Consider the following 24,668-nt stretch of genomic DNA (forward strand, 5'->3'; position numbering starts at 1 on the left):
TTTGAGTCATGATTCTGTCATTTCCTGTAAACAGTACAGTTTAGAAGGATTTTGCTCTTCTACTTAGGGAGACTTCAACATCACTTTTGCCTCTTTGGTTTATTGTAATGCTCCCACGTAACCATGAACATTTCCTGCTGCCCCTTTCTCTCCTTGGCAGAGGTCAGTACCACTGTATTTGGGTCTCAGAAGCCACTAAACTTTCCATGTTCTCCTGAGCATCCTCCTTATAGCAAGGAATTTCATGAGAGGATCATTGTCACATCTGAGGCTTGTAATAGACAGCCTCCCAGCAGGAAATAGCCCAATTAAAATTGTTCATTTGTAGTTTGTAGTGGGAAGAGGACTGAATTGGGAACCAGGAAGCTTGTAGGCTTAGTTATGCCACTTATTACACCCTCACGACTTTGGAAAATTAACCTTAACCCTCTGGGCATTGTGGGCCCTGAAATTATATGTAAAATGTTTTCTATGTGTGATCTTTTTTCTGGGAAGAGAGTCCATAGCTTTTATCAAAGTCTTCATAAAGGCTGAGAAACTGGATTAGGATATCTTTAAGAGTCTTTCAGCTCTGATATGTAATTCTGATGCTCTGAAACATTTATCGAACATCTCTTATGTGGTAGGCATTGTTGAGGGTGCCTTGCCTATTCAGACTGGGTTGTAATAAAATGTTAGAGGATGAATGAACAAGACCTGGTTCGTGCTCAGAGAGCTGGTAAACTATTAGAGGTAAGACACAGATAATTATGCTCCTCAGCAGAAAGTGACAGGTGCTAAAAAGAAGATACAAAGTGCTAATAAAATTCAAAAGAAGGAGTGATTTACACCCTTTCTGAGTTGTGACACCTTAGAGTAGTTGTTGGAGTTGTTTTCTTTTGGGATATCCCTCTTCTAACAGTCCCGTATAAATTAGTAGGAAATAAAATTCATTTGGTTTGGGTGTGTGTTCCTTGGCTTTTTGTTAATTTATTGGGATCCTCCATCTTTTATTTATTTTTAAAGATTTTATTTTATTCGTCAGAGAGAGAGAGAGAGAGAGAGCACACACACAGAAGGAGGAAGCAGGCTCCCCGCTGAGCAAGGAGCCAGATACAGGACTCGATCCCAGGATGCTGGGATCATGACCTGAGCCAAAGGCAGATGCTCAACCGACTGAGCCACGCAGGCGTCCAGGGATCCTCCATCTTAAAAGATAATTTTCTATGTATGCCATGCTCTGACCTGCTCTGTAGTTTGGTATAAGAGGAAGCCTAATATCATATTAATGCCATCTGCCCCTATCTTTCTCCCTAGTTTCCTCTCCCATCTCAGGTATACTATGCTCTAACTGCATTGAGCCCCTTGCTTTTTATCCAAATTATCATATCGTTTCAAGGCCTCACAAGTCTCTTTATGAAACACATACTGTTTCAAGGCTATTCTGTCTACTTGGAATATCTTCTCCAAGTTTCTCTTTTCTTCTCTTTTCACTTGGCTAATACATCCTCAACCTTTGAATTCTAGTGAGGGATGGGTTAGCCCGGTGACGGGTATTAAGGAGGGCATGTATTGCATGGAGCACTGGGTGTTATATGCAAACAATGAATCATGGAACACTACATCAAAAACTAATGATGTACTATAGGGTGACTAACATAGCATAATAAAAAAATAAAATAAAATAAATTCTAGTGAGGAAGCAGGGTGAGGGGGGAAAAATGAAGCTCCCCTTCTGAGAAACCTTCCTGGATTCCCAGCACTGGATTACTTGTCCTACCATGAGCTGCTAGAGTTCCTTGTGCTTCTTCTGTAATATGACTTACTGCTCTGTTTTAATGATCTGTTTGATGACCATCTCCCCTTCTAGATGGTGAGCTCTCTAGGAGTAGAGGCCATGTCTTTGTATCCTCAGTTTGCAGCAGAGGGCCTGGCATCAAGTAGAGGACAGTAAATATTGATTGAGCTGAACTGATGTGTGGTTATTGGAGCTGCCCCAAGGTTCTGTAAATCAGAGCTGGCAAAAACAACCTAATATTTGCAAACAGCTGGCTCCAGATGACCTTGGTTGCTTGAAGGGAGTGATGCTCTCTTTGGTTAGGGTTGTAGGCTTTTCTCTGATGTCATTCATTGTCCCTGGGTGGCTAGCCAGATAGTAATGAAAGCTGCTGCAGGCTCCTTGCTTCCTGCATGGGACAGTACATCAACGTTCTCATCTATCTGCCAGCTTGCAGAGGCTCTATCCCAGGTCCCTGTCTCTTCTACCCTACTGGAGAACTGGGCTAGAAAGGCTAGAAGGCATCCTGTGGCCCCCTTTCTCTCCCTGAGCATAGATCTTAGAAAAAACAATAAGCAGCCAGATTCTGTTTTTTCTTCTCTGGGTCCTAGGCTGGGTCCCCTCCTCTCTTGAGCCCCCCATCCCTAAGACAAAAGTTAATTCTCATGCACCAAGTGCCCAGACCTTGTCCCATTTCTGCTGGTGTAATCTTACATGCTGTATGACCCAGCTTGACTGTGGCAGTGAGGGATCACGTTTTGGAGCTCATCTCCAGACCTAACACTGTGTCTCAATGTATAGACCTCATTATTTCCTCAAGGGCCCTGAATCACTCTGTTGAATTTAAAAGGCTTCAGATTGTTTGGAGTGATTTTTATTTCATAGAAATAAATGTGTAGTCCTTCGTATTTGTAGAGTGCTAGGTTATTTCTCCTAAGACCACTTACTTGCCCTCAGCTGTTGTCCTGCCTTCAATCTTGGGGTAATAACAATCCAAGAAACAGAGAATTGCTAAGAGGAAGATGAGGGAGGATGGAATGGAGGCAACATAAATTGCTGTCAGTTTATAATTGTTCTGTGTTCTATTTTCTAGGCCCTGGGGCAAGAGAGTAATGTGTATCTTTTGTAATGTAGGCAATTTACTTCCTCTTTATAGAATGGCCCCTAGGAGTCAGAGATGTCTTTTCCCTTGGAAACTGTTTGCACTGTTGACATAGAGGAGGTGTCTGTCATTTATGACACCTATTTAGTTTGTTGTAATACCCATAGATAGATTAGCTCCCACAGCCACAAGTCTGTGAGGAGACTGTGGCATCATTCCCAGAAAAATCAGCAGATCAGAATCACTTTATGGTGACAGTCCTAGCTTCCTGGGGAAAGAAAGATCGGTTTTTGCTGGTGCAGTAACTGTAGGGCTAGACATGGATTATAGGACTGACTAGGGAAGCATCCATGTTTTTTCTCAAGTCTACCTCCTGTAACTCATTGAAAAGAAAAATGATTATTGAGCATCTACTATATGCCAGGCACTGTGTGAGCACAAATTAGGTGAATGGGACACAGTCTTTTCCTACCAAAAGCATACAGCAGGCTAGGAAAGATAGTGCTCAAAAATGTAACTAACTACACGTGGTAAGTGCTTTACTAGGGGAATGAACTAAATATCAAGAGAACGGAGTTAAGGAAGCAATTCTGCCTGAAAGGGTCAGTGAAGGTGTTATGGAGGTCACTTCAACAAACATTTACTAAAGGCCGCCTGTATTCATACACTGAGTATGTAAAGTGAACTGACTTTTGGAGTATCCAGCTGCTTGGGGTACACTGGGAAACACTGGGGCTGTAAAGAACATAAAAGAGTTCCCCAGAACTTTTCCAGACACAGAGAGTGATTCCTGTGCTGACCTCCCTCAGCCTGTGCTGTTAGAGCGCCCTCGTCGCCCGCCCACCAGTCTCATTCTGCCTTGCCCGTTCTGAGTTACAACCATGTCAGAGTTTTAGAGGGAGTCATGTTAGATATGAATAATAGTAGTGATCCCTTTCCATTTTCAGAGTGCTTTTACATCCATTATCTCAGTGCCTCTCAAGCCATATGCCCTTGGAACACTGGTGATCCTAGAGCTGAACCTCTCCTCAAGTTTATTAAGTGCAATCTTCCACATTTTAGAAAGATATTCAGTTAATGGATAGACTTTTCTAAATTTCAGGTTTTTCTCCCATCAGGTTTACTTGATGAAAACAAATATTAACAGAGAGATTCAGATATGTTTTCATGTTTTTTGAGATGTAGAGAACTCCATTTATATAATATAACCATGTTTTCTGCTAGTAAAGTCTTGTTGTATATGATGAAAGTATATTGATGAGTATTTTATGGTGTTTCACAAAGAGAAAAATGATTTTTGTTAGGCCCTTTGCAACCAACAAATTTGAAAACAATGCCATTTGATTCACCAACTAACCTGTGAAGTAGAGTAGAAAAGGAAACTGATTGAGGGGCATAAATAATTTCTCTATGATGTGTGTCTAGTGAATGATGGAACCAGAACCGGAGTTCAATTCAGTTCAACTCAACATTTAATGTGGAGAAATAGAGAAATGAATGAGACGTAGTACCTTCTTTTTTTTTTTTTTTAAAGATTTTATTTGTTTGACAGATAGAGACACAGTGAGAGAGGGAACACAAGCAGGGAGGAGTGGGAGAGGGAGAAGCAGGCTTCCTGCAGAGCAGGGAGCCTGATGCGGGGCTCGATCCCAGGACCCTGGGATCATGACCTGAGCCGAAGGCAGATACTTAATGACTGAGCCACCCAGGCACCCCGAGATGTAGTACCTTCTTATAGGAATTGAGTTGGTAGTTTGACAGCCATCATAGAGAGGCCCACTTAATCAAGGGGCATAAACAAGATAGAAGCTTATTTCTCTTTCACATAAAAGTATAAGTTGATATTCCAGCTTTTGGCTTTGTCACACTTATCATACTGTTTCTGTTTTATAGTTTTGAGATGGCTGCTCCCTCTTCAGCCACCATGTCCACATTCCATCAAGCAGGATGGAGAAAGGGAAAGTAGTGTGCATAAGCTCTTATCCCACTGGCCAGAACTTAGTCACATAACCATACCTAGCTGCAAGACTGCTTGGGAAATGTAATTTTTTATTATGAATGGTTATATACCCAGCTACAATGCAGCAGTTCTGTTATTTTTTTACTTTTATTTCTTTTTTTTAAATTTTTTTAAAGATTTTATTTATTTATTCATGAGAGACAGAGAGAGAGAGAGAGAGACGCAGAGGGAGAAACAGGCTCCCAAGGAGGGGGGGGCCCGATGCGGGACTCGATCCCAGGACGCTGGGATCATGACCTGAGCCGAAGGCAGACGCTTAACCATCTGAGCCATCCAGGCCCCTTTTACTTTGATTTCTTTAATGATTCTTTCATGAATAAAGTTTGCCATCCATAGTTGCATTTCAGCAGTTATGTTATTAAAGGAGAAAGGGGGAATATATATTGAGGAAACTGGCAGGCTCTGCACACTTTCCTTAAAAGGAAAGACAGAGGTTAAGAGAAATGTTTTGGAATTAAGCACACCTGAATTAAAGATTCAGCTCTGATGATTACTAGTTGTGTGTCCTTGGGTACCTTCCTTAATTTTTCCAAGCCACAGTTTCCTTGGCTTTATATAGGAATTATATTTCCCAGTGTTGTTGTGAGAAGTAAGTTAAATAAGAGAATTTTAGGAACTTAGCAGTGTCTGAAACACAGAGCCCATAGGTGGTGATGATGATGATAGCATTAGTCTGTTTTTCACAATTCCATAGTATTCTATTTTCCTCCCTCAAAACATGCCATCTCCTTATAATTACTTGTTCTGTATATGCCTTTCCGGATAGACTGTAAACATTAGTGAGCAGAGACAATGGCTGTCTTCTTTCCTATCATATCCCTGATCCTGACCCTGGTTTTGCTCATCACTAGCAGTCAGTATTTGTTGAATAAATGCATACATGTGATTGAGAGTGGTGTATCTGGGGGAGGATTTGCTATGGGAACACAGAAGAGTGGTACCTAACTCAGCCTGAGAAATCAGGGAAGGATTCCTGGATGAGCATGAGCTGAGTCTTAAAAATAAATAGGAGTTGCTCACATTAAGCATGTGGGATGAAGAGTCAAAGGCTCTGCAAAGAGGGGGAACCTTCTGGGTGAAGGTAGGGAGACACTGACCCTGGAGATGCAATTGGGAAACTTTTAGCAGTCTTTTAATCCTGGAGTTTAAAGTGGGTACTAGGGGATGAGGGACCATGGAACTGAGAAGTAGGGAGGTCTAGATCAACCCTTTTTAAAAGATACTATTTATTAAGTAACTACTATATATCCTTAAAGTGTCTCTGCTTACTGCCCTTTCAACTGTACCCACCTGAGGTGGTTGCTCTTGGGTTCCCCCTGGGGAGTTAATCAGCGTGGTGCAGCGAGGTAGTTTGCATTGAACTTGCCATGGGAGGTGGGCTGCTCTTTATGATTAAATTGCAATTTGTTTTTTCATGTGCGTCTCCTCTCTCTCTGAAATGTAAATTCCTTGAGGCCTGGGACTGTTTCTTTGGTGTCTTTCCTGAGTGGTTGAATCAGCACTTTGCATAAATGTTTCATTCTGTAAAGCATGACAATAGGATACCAGGAGCATGATTACCTCCAATTTATGGTAATACTGTCCTATTTGTGTACATTACTCAACCTTTTTTTTTTTTTAAGTTACCATTTATTGAGTGACTGCTATATACCAGATGCCGTAACTACTATGTGCCAGGCTTTAAAGGCATTATTCTTTTTTTTTTTTTTTTTTTTAAGATTTTACTTATTTGACAGAGAGACACAGTGAGAGAGGGAACACAAGCAGGGGCAGTGGGAGAGGGAGAAGCAGGCTCCCTGCGGAGCAGGGAGCCCGATGCGGGGCTTGATCCCAGGACCCTGAGATCACGACCTGAGCCGAAGGCAGACGCTGAATGACTGAGCCACCCAGACGACCCTGGCATTATTCCATTTTAAAGTATTATAGTACACTTATCACAATGAGCACTGAGTAATGTTTAGAATTGTTGAATCACTATACTGTATACCTGAAACTAATATTATACTGTATGTTAACTATATTGGAATTGAAATAAAAAAACTTAATAAAAAAGAAAGTAAAAAAAATAAAAGCATTATTTCATTTTATAATATTATAAATGGTATATTTTATTTAATCCTCAGATATCCTAGTTATTAAAGACCCTGTTTGAGGACTCTAAGACTCAGGGAGATTAAATGACTTGCCTAAATGGCTAGTAATTTCCAGAGCCGACATTTGAACAAAGGGTGGTCAGAATCCATCTGATGTCTATGCTATTTCCATTTCATATAAATTACCATTTCAAGCTTAACAAGAACTTTAGGTGTTAAAGGGGAAGAAACTGACACATAGAGAGGTCATTCAATGTCATTTAGTGACTAAGCAGACAGGCTTTAAGTCCGGCTTTTCTTTGGCTTCCATCTAAGTATAGTGCTTTGTGCAGTACCAGGCTGTGCCTCTTGGTCATCCCAGTCAGGGCCAGGCCTTCTGTCTAGTGATGTCTCTTGAGTGTGCCACATTGAGTTATAAACATAGTCACTTGATTTCTTTGCACCTTATAGCTCGTTGTGGACTGTTCGGAGTACCATCACCAAATCATTCAGGTCCTCGGGTGTCAATTTTTAAATTTTCATCACCAGAATTTCTGGAAGCTAAATATGCTGCAGGCATATCTGCCTTTTCACTTGAAGATTAGGATGATGCTGTCCTTCCCAATTTTCCCACCCTGGAGAATGCCATCTTAGTGATAGGCAGACATTATCACTTCTGTAGAATCTAGAAGAGAGAGCCTGGGCTTGGGGCCACAGACCCAGCTTCCAGCCATGGCTAGACATAAAGGGGTTACCTTTGCCATTTCCTTACTATTGTGACCGTAAACAAGTCACTTCCTCCTTTTGGGTCTCAACTTTCCCCTTGGGTAAAATTAGGGAGGGAAAGAAGGAGAGACTGTATTATCTCTAGGAGCCCTTGCAGTTATAGCAGCCTGTGAGTCTAATCTGACTCCTTTTTCTGCTCTTCCTCAGCAAAGTTTCCCAGTAACCCTGGGCAAGTAATGTGCTTTCAGAGGACCTCAGTTTTCTCTCTGTAAAGTAGGGATAATAATATGGACATTTCTTTACGAAAGTGGTTTAGTAATTTATCCCATGGCCTATTTGGGGGATCATAGTGCGGTCCTACAGGGATCTAAGAATGGCCACCCTGGGCCATCACACACTGAATCCAGGTCAGTCACAGGAGTGCCAAAGTTTGATGGTGGACAGTAGTTCATTGTCCCCGCCACCTTTCTCCTAGCTTCCCTTCGCTTCCTGCCTGACTCTCCTCCATGTGCAGTCAAGGTGGGCTTCCCCAAACACAGCCCTAGTCATGTACATGCTTTGCACAGATATCTTGAATAGCTCCCCATGGTGGTTATAAGGGCATGAATTCAGACATTGGGGATAGAAAGGAGGGGACGGGTATGAGAAAGCTTGTACAGGTAAAATTCTAGGAACTGGTGACTGATATTATATGCAGTCAAGCTCTTGCTGGCTATGCTGGCCCTGGCTCAGAACCGAAACATAATGTCACAATGGGCTCCTGATAATGTGGGGAGGTCCAGGCATAGCTAGGCTGACATAGAAAAGCAAGTGAGATGCCAAGAGGGATACTGGAATCAGCTTGTTTTGTTTTGTTCCCCTAAAGCGACACCTTTGAAGAGCCTTGGCATTTTCCCTGGTTATAAAAGCCTCCTAAAGGCTTTAGAGAAGCTCCTCCCTTCTCTGCTGGAAAATTTTGGCAGCTCCCCATTGCATTCCAACGTTAGCATTCTTCACAGCTTTGACTGCAGTGCTGAATGTCTTGATGAGAAATCTGCATTTGGCCACGAGTGTGGTATGCTCTGAAAAAGAGAGAGCCAAGCCCCTGTTCTTTGACAGTTGGTCTCTAGAGGTTGGCTTCTCACTCATAGCAAAGTCTAGGACCCTGGGGTGGCCACCACTGTTAAGAACTTTAGCAATGAGAAACTATAAGAGACTACGTAATAAAAGGGTGGGTAAGATCTTCATCATAAAGATAAGAAATCCAGAAACTATAAAGGCTATAAAAAGTTTAGCAATGCAGAGGCTACAGTGGAAAAATCCCCTGCATTGGGGGTTAGAAGGTCTGGGTTTTAGTTCCTAGGATCTGTCTTGACTGGCTGTGTCACTCTGGGGGACATGTAAGTCCCTCCTCTAGATGGGAGTTAGGTTAGATTATTTCCAGTTGAGAAACTTTCTTGATCCTTATCTATGTTAGGTTAAATATTTATTTTCTCAGGCCTCATTTTTAACTTTTTACTGCAGCCTGCACAGGTTGATATGTAGTGAAATAATACAAAAGAGTAAAGTAGAAATAATTTGTCTATCTCTCAGTTCTTTTTTTTTTTTTTTTAAGGTTTCTTTATTTATTTGAGAGAGAGAGACAATATACAGATTTTCGTTCCAGGTCTAGGCTTGATTTCTACATAATATTATTCACGTGCATTCTCTCTACCTCTCAATTCTTAAAAGGAAGACTAAATAATTGCAGAATTTCTAAGCTAGGAGGGCTGGAAGAGATCTAATGCTGAGTTTCCTTGCAATTGATTTAAGATACTGATGAAAGCTAAGAATTCTTTCAGAAAAGTACGCACGCATGTAAAATTTTGCATATAAATTTTGGGGTTGATAGACCACTTGAAATCCCTCAGTGGGTTCTAGATTAAGAATCTGTTATCTAGGGGCGCCTGGGTGGCTCAGTCAGTTAAGCGACTGCCTTCGGCTTGGGTCATGATCTCAGGGTCCTGGGATCAAGCCCCACATTGGCCTCCCTGCTCCACGGGAAGCCTGCTTCTCCCTCTCCCACTCCCCCTGCTTGTGTTCCCTTTCTCGCTGTCTCTCTCTCTGTCAAGTAAATAAATAAAATCTTTAAAAAAAAAAAAAAGAATCTGTTATCTAGCATAACCCCACCAATTTGAAGATTGGGAAGGTGAGGGCCAGGGAGGGGGCTGAGTCTCGTAACAAGTTAATTGCAGAAGATAGTCACTTGTATTTGTGTTAAAGTAATGCCAGCAATATTCCCTCTCCTTTTGTTGGCTGATGTCACAGCCCAGAATGGCAAGGGAAGCTACCCATTCCTTCCCAGGGGAACTTCAGTTTGAAGGTAAGGTAACCTAAGAGAAAAATGGTAAACAAATTGATTTGAAAGACTGATTTCTTTGATATCAAGATGGGATGATTAGAATTTTTTTGTAATAACACTTTGATTTATTTTCTTTCTCCTTTTGTTTTCTGTTCAGCCCAAGAAGAAGAAGGGAAAAGTGGAAGTGAGACCCATTAATTTGGGGACAGATTATGAATATGGGATTTTAAACATTCACTTGACTGCATACGACATGGCCGTGGCAGAGAGTTATGCCCAATATGTTCACAACCTCTGCAACCATCTATCCATTAAAGTTGAGGAAAGGTACGAAGGATGCCTTTGCATGGGATGTTCTTGGTGTGAATAGCATGCTCTGCTTTGTCATTGTTGTTAAATGAGGTTTTGAGACATAATTTACATTTAGTAAAATTCACCCTTTTTAGGCATATAGTTTGCCACAATCAGAATATAGAACAGTTACATTAACTCCAAAATTTCCCCAGTGCCCAGGTGTAGTCATAATCCCTGGCAACCAACAATTGATTTTCTGTCCTGTTGTTTTAAGTCTCCAGAACATCATGTAAATGGAATCATACAGTGTGTAGCTTTTTGTGTCTGACCTCTTTCACTTAACATAATGTGTTTAAGATTCTTCCATGTTTTTGGAAATATTTTGTTGCTGAGTAGTATTCCCTTAAGTGATGGACCTTAATTGGCTTATCCATTCAGCAGTTGATACACATCTGCATTGCTTCCAGTTTATTGGTGATTATGAATAAAGCTGTCATAAGCATTCTCATGTATGTTTTGTGGGGCATATATCTTTTCTCCTGGATAGCTACCTAAGCCTGGGATTTGGGGGTTGTATGGTGACTGTATGTTTAACTTTATAAAAAACTGACATCTGTTTTCCAAAGTGGTTGCACCATTTTGTTTTCCCACCAACAGTGCATGAGAGTTCAAGTAACTCCTTTTCCTGGTCAGCATTTGATATTGTCAGTTTTTTTTCTAAAGTTATTCTAATAGATATACAGTGGTATCTCGTAGTTTTAAATTTTCATTTCCCTAGTAAATAATGATTTTGAACATCTTTTCATATGCTTATTTGCCTTCTGTATATCTGCTTTGATGACATGTCCAAATCTTTTGTCCATTTTTAAAATTGGGTTGTTTGTTTTCTTATTATTGAATTATGAAAATTCTTTCTCTATTTTTGGATGCCAGTTTTTTTTCAGTATGTCTTTTGCAAATATTTTCTCCCTGTCTTTGACTTACCTTGTCATCTTCTTAGCTGAGTCCTTTGGAGGGCAGACTTTTTTAAGTTTGATGAAGTTCAGTTTATCAATTTTTTCTTTTATTGTTCATACTTTTGGTGTTCTATCTAAGAAACTTTGTCTAACTCAAGATCACAAAGATATTCTCCTGTGTTTTCTTCTAGAAGTTCTATAGTTTTAAGTTTTACCTTTAGGTCCATGATCCATTTTTGATTTTTGGGGGTTTTTTTGTATATGGTGTGAGATATGGGTCAAAGTTCTTTCTTTTCTTTTTTTTCTTCTTATAAATATCCAGTTGTTCCATTTATATTCATTTATTAAAAAGATTTTCTATCTTTATCAAATTGTCTTAGCACTTTTTGAAAGTCAATTAACCATGTATATGTGGGTCTATTTCTGAACTCTATTCTGTTGTGGTGATTCATGTATCAATGCTTATAACAGTACCACAGTGTCTTGATTACTATAGCTTGATTACTGAAACTACAACTTTGTTTGTTTGTTTTTTTTAGCAAAATTATTTTGGCTATTCTAGGTCCTTTGGCTTTCTATAAAAATTTTAGAATTAGTTTGTTGATTTCTACATAAAGGAACCTGATGGAATTTTATTAGGATTATGTTCAATCTGTAGGTCAATTTGAAGAGAATTGACATCGATTTTGATTCCCCTGATCCATTAACAAGGCATATCTCCCCATTTATTTAGGGTTTCTTTGCCTGCTCTGCTTTTCATTTACTCTTTGGATTTGCTGGAAAACTGTAGGGGAGGAGAACTAACACTTCCTGGCTAGCTACTCCAGGCCAGGCACTTTACATATCTTATCTCAGTGTTTCAGAAAATGTGGGATGCCCTGTAGTTTGCTTTAAATAACATTAAATCACATGGTGAGAAATTTCTTCCCTTTTTAACTCTCATTCAACCTAACTATGTCAAGGAGAAATTCTTTGTGTGGTTGTGGTAATGCCACTCTAGCACTTCCTAATCTTCATAACAGAGAAGGGACCTGAGACTCAGTCTTTGGCTCTAGCTAGAATTTTACAACATTATTTTGTTTTCTTTTCATTGTACTTTTTTTTTTTTCCTTTAAGTAAGCTCTAGGCCCAACGTGGGGCTTGAACTCACGACCCTGAGATCAAGAGTCGTGTGTTCTACTGACAGCCATCCAGGCACCCCCACTGTACTTTTTAAAAAAAATTTCTCTTGATGGCAGCTGATACTGGTCTTCCATTTATAGTGATATAAAGTCAGGCTTATTGAGATACAATTTACCTTTAGTAAAATTCACCCTTTTAGTGAACAATTTTCTGTGCGTTTTCACAAATGCACACAGTAAATACCATCATACTCAAGATATAGAACTTTACGTTATCCCAAGAAGTTCCCTCCTGCCTTTGTAGTTAATCCCTCCCCTACCCCCAGTCCCTCACAAACAGATCTGTTTTCTGTCCCTATAGTTTTGCCTTTTCCAGAACACGATGTAAGTGGAATTATACAGTATTTTTCCTTTTGAGTCTGGCTTCTTTCACTTGGATATATTTGAGACTCATTTCTTTTGTTGCCTGTTATCAAGTAGTTTGTTCCTTTTCGTTGCTGATTAGCATTTCATTGAATGGATGTATGTTTGTTTATCTGTTCAATGGTTGAAGGCCATTTGTGTTATTTCCAGTTTTTGGCAGTTATAAATAAAGCCACTATAAACATGTACAGGTTTTTGTGAGAACATAAGTTTTCATTTCTCTATGTAATTGCTGGGTCGAATGGTAAGTGCAGTGGATTTTTAAATTTATAAGAACCTGCCAAACTGTTTTCCAAAGTGGCTATATATACCGTTTTCTTTCTCATCAGCAACATGAATTCCAATTGCTCTACAACAAGTTTTTTTTTAATTAACTTTTTAAGTGAATTGATTTAAAGAAAAATATTTAATAAATAATCATTTGGGTGGTTTGTCATTGTGGCAAGGTAATACGTGGCACAGTATGTGAATATGGCAAGATTTATACTTTCTTACTGATTAGATAGTAGTATGTTCCCATTTTACAAATGAGGAAACCAAGGCTCAGAAAGCCCAAAAGTCACAGAACCAGTAAGTGGCCTAGATTTAACCCATTTCTGCCTGACTCCAGGATTTTTAATTATAGGGGGTCTTATTTTAAGTCCTTAAGTGAAATTTGAACTTTTAAACCTTTATAACTTAGTGTAACTGTGCTAAACATGCTGTCTAGAAGATTGGATAATAAGCTGCGACTTTAGCTCTCACAGCTGATAGTACTTCAATTGTTTTAGGACGAAAGATGTGCTTTATCTTTTTGTGATGCCCCAGAGAGTTGGTTGCTCTTTCAGCACTTGACACACACTTCTATCATGTCACTTAGTGCTCTGGGCTGTAATAATCTATTCTTGTGTCAGCTCTCCTCCCCACTGACTAGTGGGAACTGTGTTCTTTTTTTTTTTTATTTCTTTAGCATCTAACGCAAGACCTGCCACATGGGGGACATTAAGCCATTGTTGAAAGAATGACAGGCTCTTGAATATGACTGCATGATCCAATTGTGTGGTATACATGGGATGCATTTCCTAAAGTTTAATGAAAGTGCTTTAATTAAAATCAATTAAAAAACTACTGATTGAGCCTTTTCCTGCTATGTGGTAGATATTGTACTAGATAGACATCCTGACTGGAGGAGACTAAGGAGAATGTCCCTGATTTCAGGGAGTGTGTGTGTGTGTGTGTGTGTATACAGCATAATGTGCAAGGTGGTAAGTGAAGGATAAAGTGCAATGTCAGTTCAAGGAGGCTGAATAGCATAATTTAGAGCGATGCTTCCTCAAAGTGCCACTCTGCAAAGATATCAGAAGCTTATGCCAAAATGTACATTAGTGCTTTGCTCCCTTCATCAAAAAAGTCTCACTATTGAAAAAAAAAGTCTGCTGAATTAAATAGCATGTTTAGTGACTGTTGCCTGCTTCTTATCTTGTCTCGGACTGATAACAAGCAGTTTGTTCACCAGCAACTTGTCTATGGACCATACTTTGAGTAACAAATGGTTATGAGTACAGGCTCTGGAATCAAACTGCCTATGTTCAAATTCTAGTTCTACCAGCTAGTGGCAGCATGACCTTGGTAAATTCTGAACCTCAGTTTCCTCATCTATATGATGGGGATGATCATTTTCTTATTCCTTTAAGTTCTGAAAATTAAACAAGATAGTATATGATAGCACTTAGCAGAGAGACTGGAACATTGCAAACGCCCTGTAAATTATATTGTTATTAATAATTAATGAGAAGTTTTTTTGTTTTTGTTTTTGTTTTTAGCTGGCAGGGGTTAGGGGTAGCTTTTGTGGTGGCAAAGAGGCATTAAATGTCATTTACAGAATGTTATCATGCCTCCAGTAGGTCAGCTCCCTGGAATAGTGCTTTGAAGTTTCAAAAGGACTTCTTAAAAGGTGCTGTTTTTTTTGTTTGTTTGTTTTTGTTTTTAAAGATTTTATTTATTTGAGAGAGAGAGACACAGTGAGGGAACACAAGCAGGGGGAGTGGGAGAGGGAGAAGCAGGCTTCCCGCGGAGCAAGGAGCCCGATGCGGGGCTCGATCCCAGGACCCTGGGATCATGACCTGAGCTGAAGGCAGATGCTTAACGACTGAGCCACCCAGGTGCCCCAGAAGGTGCTGTTTTTAAAACCTGGCTGTGGGAAGCTCTGGCTTCGTTTGAGTAAAGGCAGGAAGGCAGTAGCATTTGCTGAGCACCTACTATCAGCCACCCGCTCTGGCTTTTTTTGTATAATGTTGCTTAATTCAAACAAGCACCTTGCGCATATTCGCAAATCAAAGCATTGACTCTGTAGCCAGACTGCCTGGGTTTTACCCTTGTTCTGCAGCATTCATATGGTGTGGCATTGGGCAGTTTACTTAAACTCTGTATCTTGGCTTCCTCATCTGTAAAATGAAGCTGCTAAAATATATATAATATAATATTATATGTTATAATATTAAATATAACTGTTCCCAGCAACACTTGGCTGCTATTATTATTATTGTTATTTTTTTAAAGATTATTTATTTATTTATTTGACAGAGAGAGACACAGTGAGAGAGGGAACACAAGCAGGGGGAGCGGAGAGGGAGAAACAGGCTTCCCGCGGAGCAGGGAGCCCAATACGGGGTCGATCCCAGGACCCTGGGATCATGACCCGAGCCGAAGGCAGACACTTAACGACTGAGCCACCCAGGTGCCCCAATTGTTATTAATATAATAGAAGCTTGCCTATGGTCATGCATCTAATAAATGGCAAGGTCTGGATTTGAACTCACTTTTTTTCAAATTCTCAATTCCCCGTAATTGGTTCTCCACACAGCTTTCGGTGTGATCTTTCTAGAGTGGAAATACGATCAGGTTACTACCATGCTTAAAATCCTTCTATGGCTTCCCATTCCTTTAGGATCAGAGTTAAAGTTCCTCACATGGCTTGCTAGGTGCCTGATGGCCTGGGTTTGCTTCTCTTGCCTTAACTCATATTTCCCTTTCCCTCTTCCTCTCCCTCCAGTTAAAGTGGGGCTTATCCCTTTCCACCTCAGGGCCTATGCATATGCTTGCTCTCTAAAGCTTAGAATACTCTTTCCCCTTTACGTAACTAACCCCTGCTTTTTTCTTAGGCTTCATATTGGATGTCAGTTCTTCAGAGAACGTCATTAAATTAGGTCTTTATGTTATATATTTAGGAGAAGTAAAGATTATATAATTTCCCTTTCATAGCGCTCATTCCTTGCCCTCGTAATTACTTGACGATTAGTGGTCTTCCTTCTTAGACTCTAAGATCTATAAGGCAAGGACTGTTTCTGTCTTCATTAACAGTTTAACCCTGAGACCTTGCCCAGTACCTGACACATAGTAATCACTGAATAAATATTCACTGACTTGGATTGAGTTCCAATAGTCATGGACATGATTCCTAGAACAGCAGAATGAATGATGTGCTGCTTTTTGCCTCTTCTCTGCTCTTTGCTCCAAATAGCACAAAGCCTAAAGAGATGTTCATTTTCAGCAACTCACTGCCCTGCATTGATTGAGGTTTTCACACCATCGTATTGTTAGGCATTCTCGCTGCCCAGCTTTTCAGAGATGAAATGATTTTCTTTTCTTCTGATTTTCATTTCATCATGATCCATTTTTCCTCTGGGAGTGGCAGGGTAGGGCTCTGACCTTGAGATGGAATTGGGCAGGGGAGCGGTGTGCTGGCTTTTGTTCTATAAACGGTCTGCACTGCTGCAGCTGCAGCTCACCCAGGAGGGGAGAGGAAGAAGCCTATCCTGCAGGTCTCTTAATTTGCCTGCCTCCCTTGCTGAGCAGCTGCCTGGAGATGGAAATCTTACTCATCTGGGAACAGCTTCCCAGCCTGAAGCTGATCTAGCCCCTGTGCTTTGTGGAGAATAAAAGCATCGCTCAGCATCACTCTCTGTAAGGCTACTCTTTTTTTTTTTTTTTCCTTTTTCTTGAAGTCCACTTACATTGTTTAAAATGGAGGTACAGGGGTGCCTGGGTGGCTTAGTCGGTTAAGCCTCCCACTCTTGATTTCGGCTCAGATCATGGTCTGGGGTCGTGATATGGAGCCCTGCATGGGAATCCGTGCTCAGGGCTCAGCCAGGGAGTCTGCTTGAGGCTCTCTCTCACTCTCTCCCTCCCTCTCTCCTTCTGCCCTTCCCGGCCCCCACTCATGCAAATGCATGCTTGGTCTCCGTCTCTCTCTTTCAAAAATAAATAAATCTTAAAAAAAAGTAAAATGGAGGTATGATTTATATTTACTAGAGTCCACAGATTTTAAGTTCCCTAGCACGCCAGCAGTCTCCCTTGTGTCCTGTCCCAGGTAGTACTTCCCGAAGGTAGCATTATTTTGTCATTTTAGATTGACTTTTGACATTGAGTTATTTCATTTCTTCCCTTCTGTTTTTCCTGTCTGATCATCCAAGTAATGTTTATTGCAGAAAATTTGTAAAGTACAGAAAAGTGTAGACACTAAAGAAAATTTACCTATATTCTTAACTACTCAAAGGCCTATTCTACTTTGAAATGAACAGAGTTCCCAGTATTTCTTTATCAAACTATGTCTGGCTTTTCTGTTAGTTCTCTTTGAGGGCCTCTCGTGCCTTTGTAGATAACTGCTTCACTTCTTGGAATGCTCTCCAGGCAAACACCTATATGTTTATTCTTGACATCTTGATAAAAGCCTATCCCGCCTGTGAAGTCTTCTCTGAGCCCCCTTTCTCTCTCTTGTCCCTGTAATATTCAGTACATGTCTATTATTGCCTTTGTCTTACTGTAGTGAAGATGTTTGTCTCTCCAAAACACTCTTAGCGGGCTCCTTTAAAGCATAGGCTGCATGTTGCCCACCAGCATGCCTAGGACAGAACAGGCTTTCAGTAAATGTTTGTTGAATGAATGAATGAATGAATGAGTGAATGAACAAATCAAAGACATCTTGCTAGTGAGTGTTGAAGAATAAAATGCATGCTCAGTGGCACGAATGGACAATTCCCACTTCAGTCAGTCAGTCTTATCTGCAGAATGTCAAGAAAGAAAAATAGCATTTTAGAGTGCTTTTTACTTTCCTGAAAGCTTTACATAGTTATTTTATTTGCTCTTCCATAACAAGTCTGTGAATGTGTCCTTATTTATGTAGGGAAGTTATTACCAAATTTGAATTGGAAGAGGAGGTCAGAGATTGTGCTGGAAAGTGGGAAAGAATGTTATTTAGGGAGGTTACCTGGAAGAGTCTGTAATACCTAGCATTTACTGTTTTTTTTAAAGATTTTATTTATTTGAGAGAGAGCGACACAGCAAGAGAGGGAACACAAGCAGGGAGAGTGGGAGGGGGAGAAGCAGGCTTCCTGCGGAGCAGGGAGCCTGATGCGGGGCTCGATCCCAGGACCCTGGGATCATGACCTGAGCCGAAGGCAGACGCTTAACAACTGAGCCACCCAGGCGCCCCTAGCATTTACTGTTTGTAAGAGCAAGGGAACTGGCATTTGTAGGCATATTATGCCAGGCAAATTGCTTATGTAATTTCACTTAATCTTTACAACAACCTTATGAACTAGGTATTATTATCCTTATTATCTCCATTTTGTAGCTAAAGAATCTGAGACTCAAAAGCTGAATTAATTTGTCCGGGGTTAAATAGGTATTAAGTGGCAGAGCCAATATTTAAATCCAGGACTGACTGTTGTGTCTCTAGTCCATTTTCCATTATATCCATTATTCATTTCGTAGAGGGCCATGGCCCTTGCTATCAATTGATGAAGCTTTGTGTGACATGAAAATTCAGGAATTCTACTGTTGTTATTTCATTTATCTTCATTTTGGTAAACTTTCTGATAAGACGAACACAGCACTAGTACCCCATTTCTGTGTAGCCATCGATCCTATCTCATCACCATGCCTGATCTTCACACGTCTATTGATAGAGACCTAGATTGTAATCCTCTTTATTTTGGAAGAAACTGAGGTCCAGAGAGACAAGTAATTTGCCTTAGTAAATATTGCTAATAAGACACAGGGCTGAGATTTGACCTCAAATCCAGTGTTCTTTTCATGGCTATGAAGCTGATCATAGCAAGCACAGTCTCTACAACAGTATTTCTCAAGCTGGGGACATTTAACAGTGTCTGGAGACAATTTTTTTTTAATTTTTATTTAAAAAAATTTTTTTTTATTTTTAAAGATTTTATTTATGTATTGGAGAGAGAGAGTGTGAGAGAGAGCATGAGAGGGGAAAGGATCAGAAGGAGAAGCAGACTCCCCACCGAGCGGGGAGCCCGACATGGGACTCGATCCTGGGACTCCAGGATCATGACCTGAGCCGAAGGCAGTCGCTTAACCAACTGAGCCACCCAGGCGCCCGAGACAATTTTTTTTTTAAAGATTTTATTTATTTATTTGACAGAGAGACAGAGAGAGCATGAGCAGGGGGAGGGGCGGAGGGAGGGGGAGAAGCAGCCTTCCCACTGAGTGCAAAACCCAAGGCAGGGCCAATCCCAGGACCCTGAGATCATGACCTGAGCTGAAGTCAGACGCTTAACCGACTGAGCCACCCAGGCGCCCCTGGAGATAATTTTTTTTTTTTTTTTTTTTTTTTTTTAAAGATTTTATTTATTTATTTGAGAGAGAGAGAATGAGAGACAGAGAGCATGAGAGGGAGGAGGGTCAGAGGGAGAAGCAGACTCCCTGCCGAGCAGGGAGCCCGATGCGGGACTCGATCCAGGGACTCCAGGATCATGACCTGAGCCGAAGGCAGTTGCTTAACCAACTGAGCCACCCAGGCGCCCGGTAATTTTTATTGTTACCACGTCGGAGGGTACTACTGGCATCTTGTGGGTAGAGTTTAGGAATACATAGGCCAGCCCCCCACAACAAAGAATTATTTGGTCTAAAATGTTAATAGTGCTGAGGTTGAGAAACCTTGCTCTTTGAAAACAGTTGGGTTTCATGCCTTATTTCTCCCGAAGAGGTGAAATACCCAAGGTTAGCCTCCAAAGTGATGACATTGATTCTTTTAGAATTGGCTTTTCTTTAGTAGCAGCAAATAAGTTATTCATCACCAGATTTTTTTTTTTTTTTTTTTTTTTTTTTTAAAGATTTTATTTATTTATTTGACAGAGAGATAGACAGAAGAGCACAAGCAGAGGGAGTGGCAGAGGGAGAGGGAGAAGCAGGCTCTGCACTGAGCAGGGAACCCGATGCGGGACTCGATCCCAGGACCCTGAGATCATGACCTGAGCCGAAGGCAGATGCTTAACCATCTGAGCCACCCAGGCGCCCTCATCACCAGATTTTATTCAGTGTTGTGTCAGGCAAGAACTAGGGATGCAGAAAGGCATTAGACATGGTCTGCCCCCTCAGGGAGTTTAGAGGCTTCTGGAGAAGGTTTAGGAGGAGCTGGTTCCTTCCCCCTGGCTGCAGATGAAGAGCCCTAGATTCCAGGAGCTACTGCTTTGCGGAAGTGGCTGTACTCAGGGACTCCCCTGATGGAAGTGGCGCTGCTGACTTAAGGGAGCCTCCTTCACAGCCCCCTCTTCCTTCCCACAGTTACGCTATGCCCACCAAAACCATGGAGGTGTTGCGGCTGCAGGACCAAGGCAGCAAAATGCTCCTGGACTCAGTTCTTACCACCCATGAGCGAGTGGTTCAGGTAGGTACTCTGGGAGAACCTTGAAACATACTTGCCTCTCCTGGTTTTTCTGCCTCTTTTTTCTCCTTCTACCAGGCCCTTCTTTTCCTCTTGGCTGCCCCTTGAATGATGATGTTCTTTAGGGTTTAGTTCTTGATCCCTCCATCTCTCCATATGTAATACCTTCCCTCTATGCAATTTCATTCATTTCCCAGGCCTCAATGACCATCATTATATTCTGACAACCCCCTGACACATATCTCCTAGTCCTGATGGGTGATAATATACTGATAACCCCTACATGTACATCTCCAATCCTGACCTTTCGGTTTAGCTTCAAACCTGATATCCACTTGTTTATTGGACTTCTCCACTAGGATATTCCACAGGTGTCTTAGACTCAGCATATATAAAACTAACTGTAGAAGAACTGATGTTTTTCTTTTTCTATAATCCTCCCCACCTTTGAGTCTAATGTTTAACCCTTCTTTGTCCTCTGATACCCATTCATGCACCTGCTGAGAGCAAAACCCCTCAGTGGCTTCACCTTTAAATCTAGCTGTGGTTTCTGTTGTTTTACTGCAGAGACAGATGGATGACAACCACATTACCATGAGGGTGCCCAGAGTTATTAAAAATTCACACTTAATATCACCCCTTTTTATAACAGCTTTATTGAGAGTTTATTCATATACAATTTACTCTTTTAAAGTGTACAATTAAATGGGTTTTAATATATTCACAGTTGTGCAACCATCACCACAATCAATTTTTGGACAATTTCATCACCCCAAAAAGAAACTACCCATTTACAGTCACTCCTCTTTCCCCATTCCCCTAGCTTTTGACAACCACTAATCTCTTTCTGCCTCTGTGATTTTACCTCTTTGGGACATTTAAATGGAATTGTACAATATACGGCCTTTTAGGTCTTGCTTCTTCCACTTAGCGTGTTTTCAGGGTTTATCCACGTTGTAGCACGTGTCAGTGCTTCATTCCTTTTTATTGCCAAATAATATTCTAACATATGGACATCACCCCGTTTAGATCCACTCAAGAAGTATATCAGCAAGATAATGAAAGGAATGTTAAGGTAGTAACACCTTAAATCTATGCTAACTTTAAAAATAATTAAGTACTGGGGTGCCTGGATGACTCAGTTGGTTAAGTGCTCAGCTCTTGATCTCAGTTTGGGTCTTGATCTCGGGGTTGTGAGTTTAAGCCTGCATCTGGCTCCACACAGTGTGGAGCCTACTTTTTTTTTTTTTTAAGATTTTATTTATTTATTTGAGAGAGAGTGTATGCACATGCGTATGGGGGGAGGGGCAGAGGGAAAGGGAGAAGCAAACTCCCTGCTGAGCAGGGAGCCCGCCCAGGTGGGGCTTGATCCCAGGACCCTGGGATCATGACCTGAGCCAAAGGCAGACTTTTAACCCACTGAGCCACCCAGGCGCCCCTGAGCGCGGAGCCTACTTAAAAAAAATAAGTAACTACTTAACAATCTAGTTTTTAAAATATCAGAAATAAATTATTTGGGGGCACTTCCTGCTCCGCAGGAAGCCTGCTTCTCCCTCTCCCGCTCCCCCTGCTTGTGTTCCCTCTCTCGCTGTGTCTCTCTCTGTCAAATAAATAAATAAAATCTTAAAAAAAAAAAAGAAAATTATTTGGGATACAGATCTTAAAGATCTAACTTGCCACTCAGGCCCACAGGATAAAGTTGGGACTCTTTAGTGCCTAAACTTTTATGATTCTCTTCCTGGTTTTCCTCTTCTCACCCCATTCGTTGTAGCAACACATGGAACTAGTTTTAATTCCGTAGTACAGTGCTATGCATCCACATTTTACTGAATATTGTTTCCTCTGCCTTGAAAACCCTCCATACTACTGCTGAATTCTCCCAGTTTACTCCTGTTTTTCTTCAAGACTCCACCTAGAAGTTACCTTTTTTGGAGGCTGTCTTTGACCCCCCCGCAAGTTAGGTAGAGATTTCTCTTGTGGGTTCCTGTAGCCCCCTGCATGTCCTTCTACCACACATCTGATTCACCTCTGGATTCTCTGCACAGGGTCTGACACCAGTCAGGTCTATGTGGGTAAATCTGAGTTGAATCAGAAAGTCGTCCTGGACTTAATAACTTCTTGGTCCAGTTATGACATCTGTTGTCTACAGGGGCAGATATTGGCCATGACTATGTCAGCAAGCAGACCCCTTGACTGATGGCAAGAGAAATCCTGTAGAGGCTGGGCTGTGAAACCAGCTCTGTGTGTTAATCCTCCACCCACAGGCCCTATAGCTCTGCTGAAGCTGACATTTGAGCCCATGCCATGTCTGCCCAATCACCTGGCTTTCACTACCCTCTCTCAGAGCATCTCCTTTCCTTTTGCAGATCAGCGGTTTGAATGCTACATTTGCAGAGATTTTTTTGGAAATAATCCAAAGCAATCTTCCCGAAGGAGTCAGATTGTCAGTGAAGGAGGTAGGTGCTAGTTTGAGAAGAGGCCCCCTAGTGGCCTACCTGTGCTCAAAATATGGATAAGAGCATCTGGCTTTAGAAACAAGACAGAAATGTGGGTAATAAACAGGAAAGCTGTGCAGACCAGTATTACGGTGATCATTTTCCTGGCCCTTCCAGTGCATCAGTGCTGATGGGTATGGACCACAGGAGTTGAACTCCATCACAGTATCCCGATGTTAGGGGTGAGCCCGTAATTGTGTATAGAAAGAACATGATTCAAGAGTACATACAGTATAATTAATCAGAACACAAATATGGAAATGTACTTTAAAGAGGACTTTTCTGGATCTTCAAGGCTTGACTGTAGCCTGACTGAGAAAAGAATGCCAATCAGAAGGAAGTTTGGCATAGAAAACTTGGAAAACATTAGGAACCTCAGCCTAAATACTGAGTATTTGGGTCCCTTTGCCGAGGCAAGCCTTGTTGTGACACAGATCCATCAGGTCATTTTAGACTGATGCCATTTGCTGCATCCAGCTCTCCTTGTTCTGAGCCCATGCTTATTAATCCTCTTCTTGTTTTTTGGGTTTCACATAGATCTGTATACAGGAGAAAATGTGCCGGCAATGCTGATTTAAATATTCCAGTCCCTAGGTCTGTTATTTCCGATTGTAGACGGAGAATTTGGGCATTCTCTCTCTTTAAGTGCTTCTAATGAGATACTCATAGCATTTGACATTCGTTCCTTATGTGTCCGTCTTCTCTCACCAGACTCTTGAGTTCACTTAAGGCAGGGAGAAAGTCTGATTCAGAATCCTTGGTACCTAATACAAGTCTGGTGTATAGTAGATACTCAATAAAAGTTAGTTAAATCTGAATCATTCTCTACAGAACTGGCTGATGGATTTTTTTTTTTTTTTATGCTGTGTATGTTTGAATAACTGAAAGCTCTGCAGTAATTTCCCCTTATTTTCTTTTTCTTCTCCCCAGCACTCTGAAGAAGACTTCAAGGGCAGGTTCAAAGCTCGGCCAGAACTGGAAGAACTGTTGGCCAAGTTGAACTAGCTCATTGCAGACCATTTCATGTCAGGACTGGTGATATTGAGTGCCAAACGGAAGATCTTCCTGAGTAGTGAAAGTTAAGCAGAAGACCCTGACCTTTAGATATCATGACTACCCATCCCTATTAGCCAGGAATGCCTCCTCTCTTGTATGGAGAAGTGCTTGCCAATTGTCACCACTTTCCTTTGAGCCAACCTAAGACATCCTCCATCTAATAAAAATCTGCAGCTGATGGGCATGTGAGAAGTCAGTCCATCCTGTGGAATATCTTTTTTTTTTTATTTTAAGATTTATTTTTAAGTAATCTCTACACCCATTGTAGGGCTTGAACTCACAACCCCGAGATCAAGAGTCATATTCCACCCACTGAGCCAGCCAGGCGCCCCTGTGGAGTATCTTTAAGGGATTATATTTTCTCTTTAGCACAGAAGCATGTTTCCCTTCAGTATATCCCCAATTAGAGTGATTTCATCCTTTCAAGCAAGCTGGCATCGAGTCTTTTAGCGAAACAGAGGATCATAACATAAGTAAACCCCCTATGGATAGAAGGCATAGGGATGGAGATTTTGGCTTTGTATATGAAAAAAACTCTTCAGATAGAATCAGGGTCTGGCTGTAGTGAAAAAATACTGCTTTGTGGGTAGTGAGTGACTCGTCATATTCAGGCAGATGTTACATAACTGCTATTTAGGGTTACCTGGAATGAGTTTAAGCA

General features: G+C 41.1%; 1 protein-coding gene across 4 annotated transcripts in view; it reads left to right on the forward strand.

Annotated features, from left to right (window-relative positions):
• MRPL48 (mitochondrial ribosomal protein L48) overlaps positions 1-24,185 on the forward strand; it is a 51,416-nt gene extending 27,231 nt beyond the window's left edge. For all 4 annotated transcript variants that reach the window (XM_032427184.1, XM_032427182.1, XM_032427183.1 and 1 more), the window contains 4 exons: positions 10,154-10,323; positions 20,357-20,459; positions 22,823-22,912; positions 23,882-24,185. In XM_032427184.1, coding sequence (XP_032283075.1) covers positions 10,154-10,323; positions 20,357-20,459; positions 22,823-22,912; positions 23,882-23,956 — 438 coding nt within the window. In that variant the 3' untranslated portion in view covers positions 23,957-24,185. The remainder of the gene's footprint in view (positions 1-10,153; positions 10,324-20,356; positions 20,460-22,822; positions 22,913-23,881) is intronic.
• Positions 24,186-24,668: the final 483 nt, after the last annotated feature.

The sequence above is a fragment of the Phoca vitulina genome, unplaced genomic scaffold, assembly GCF_004348235.1.
Source record: "Phoca vitulina isolate PV1807 unplaced genomic scaffold, GSC_HSeal_1.0 scaffold36, whole genome shotgun sequence".
NCBI classification, from domain to species: Eukaryota; Metazoa; Chordata; class Mammalia; order Carnivora; family Phocidae; genus Phoca; species Phoca vitulina.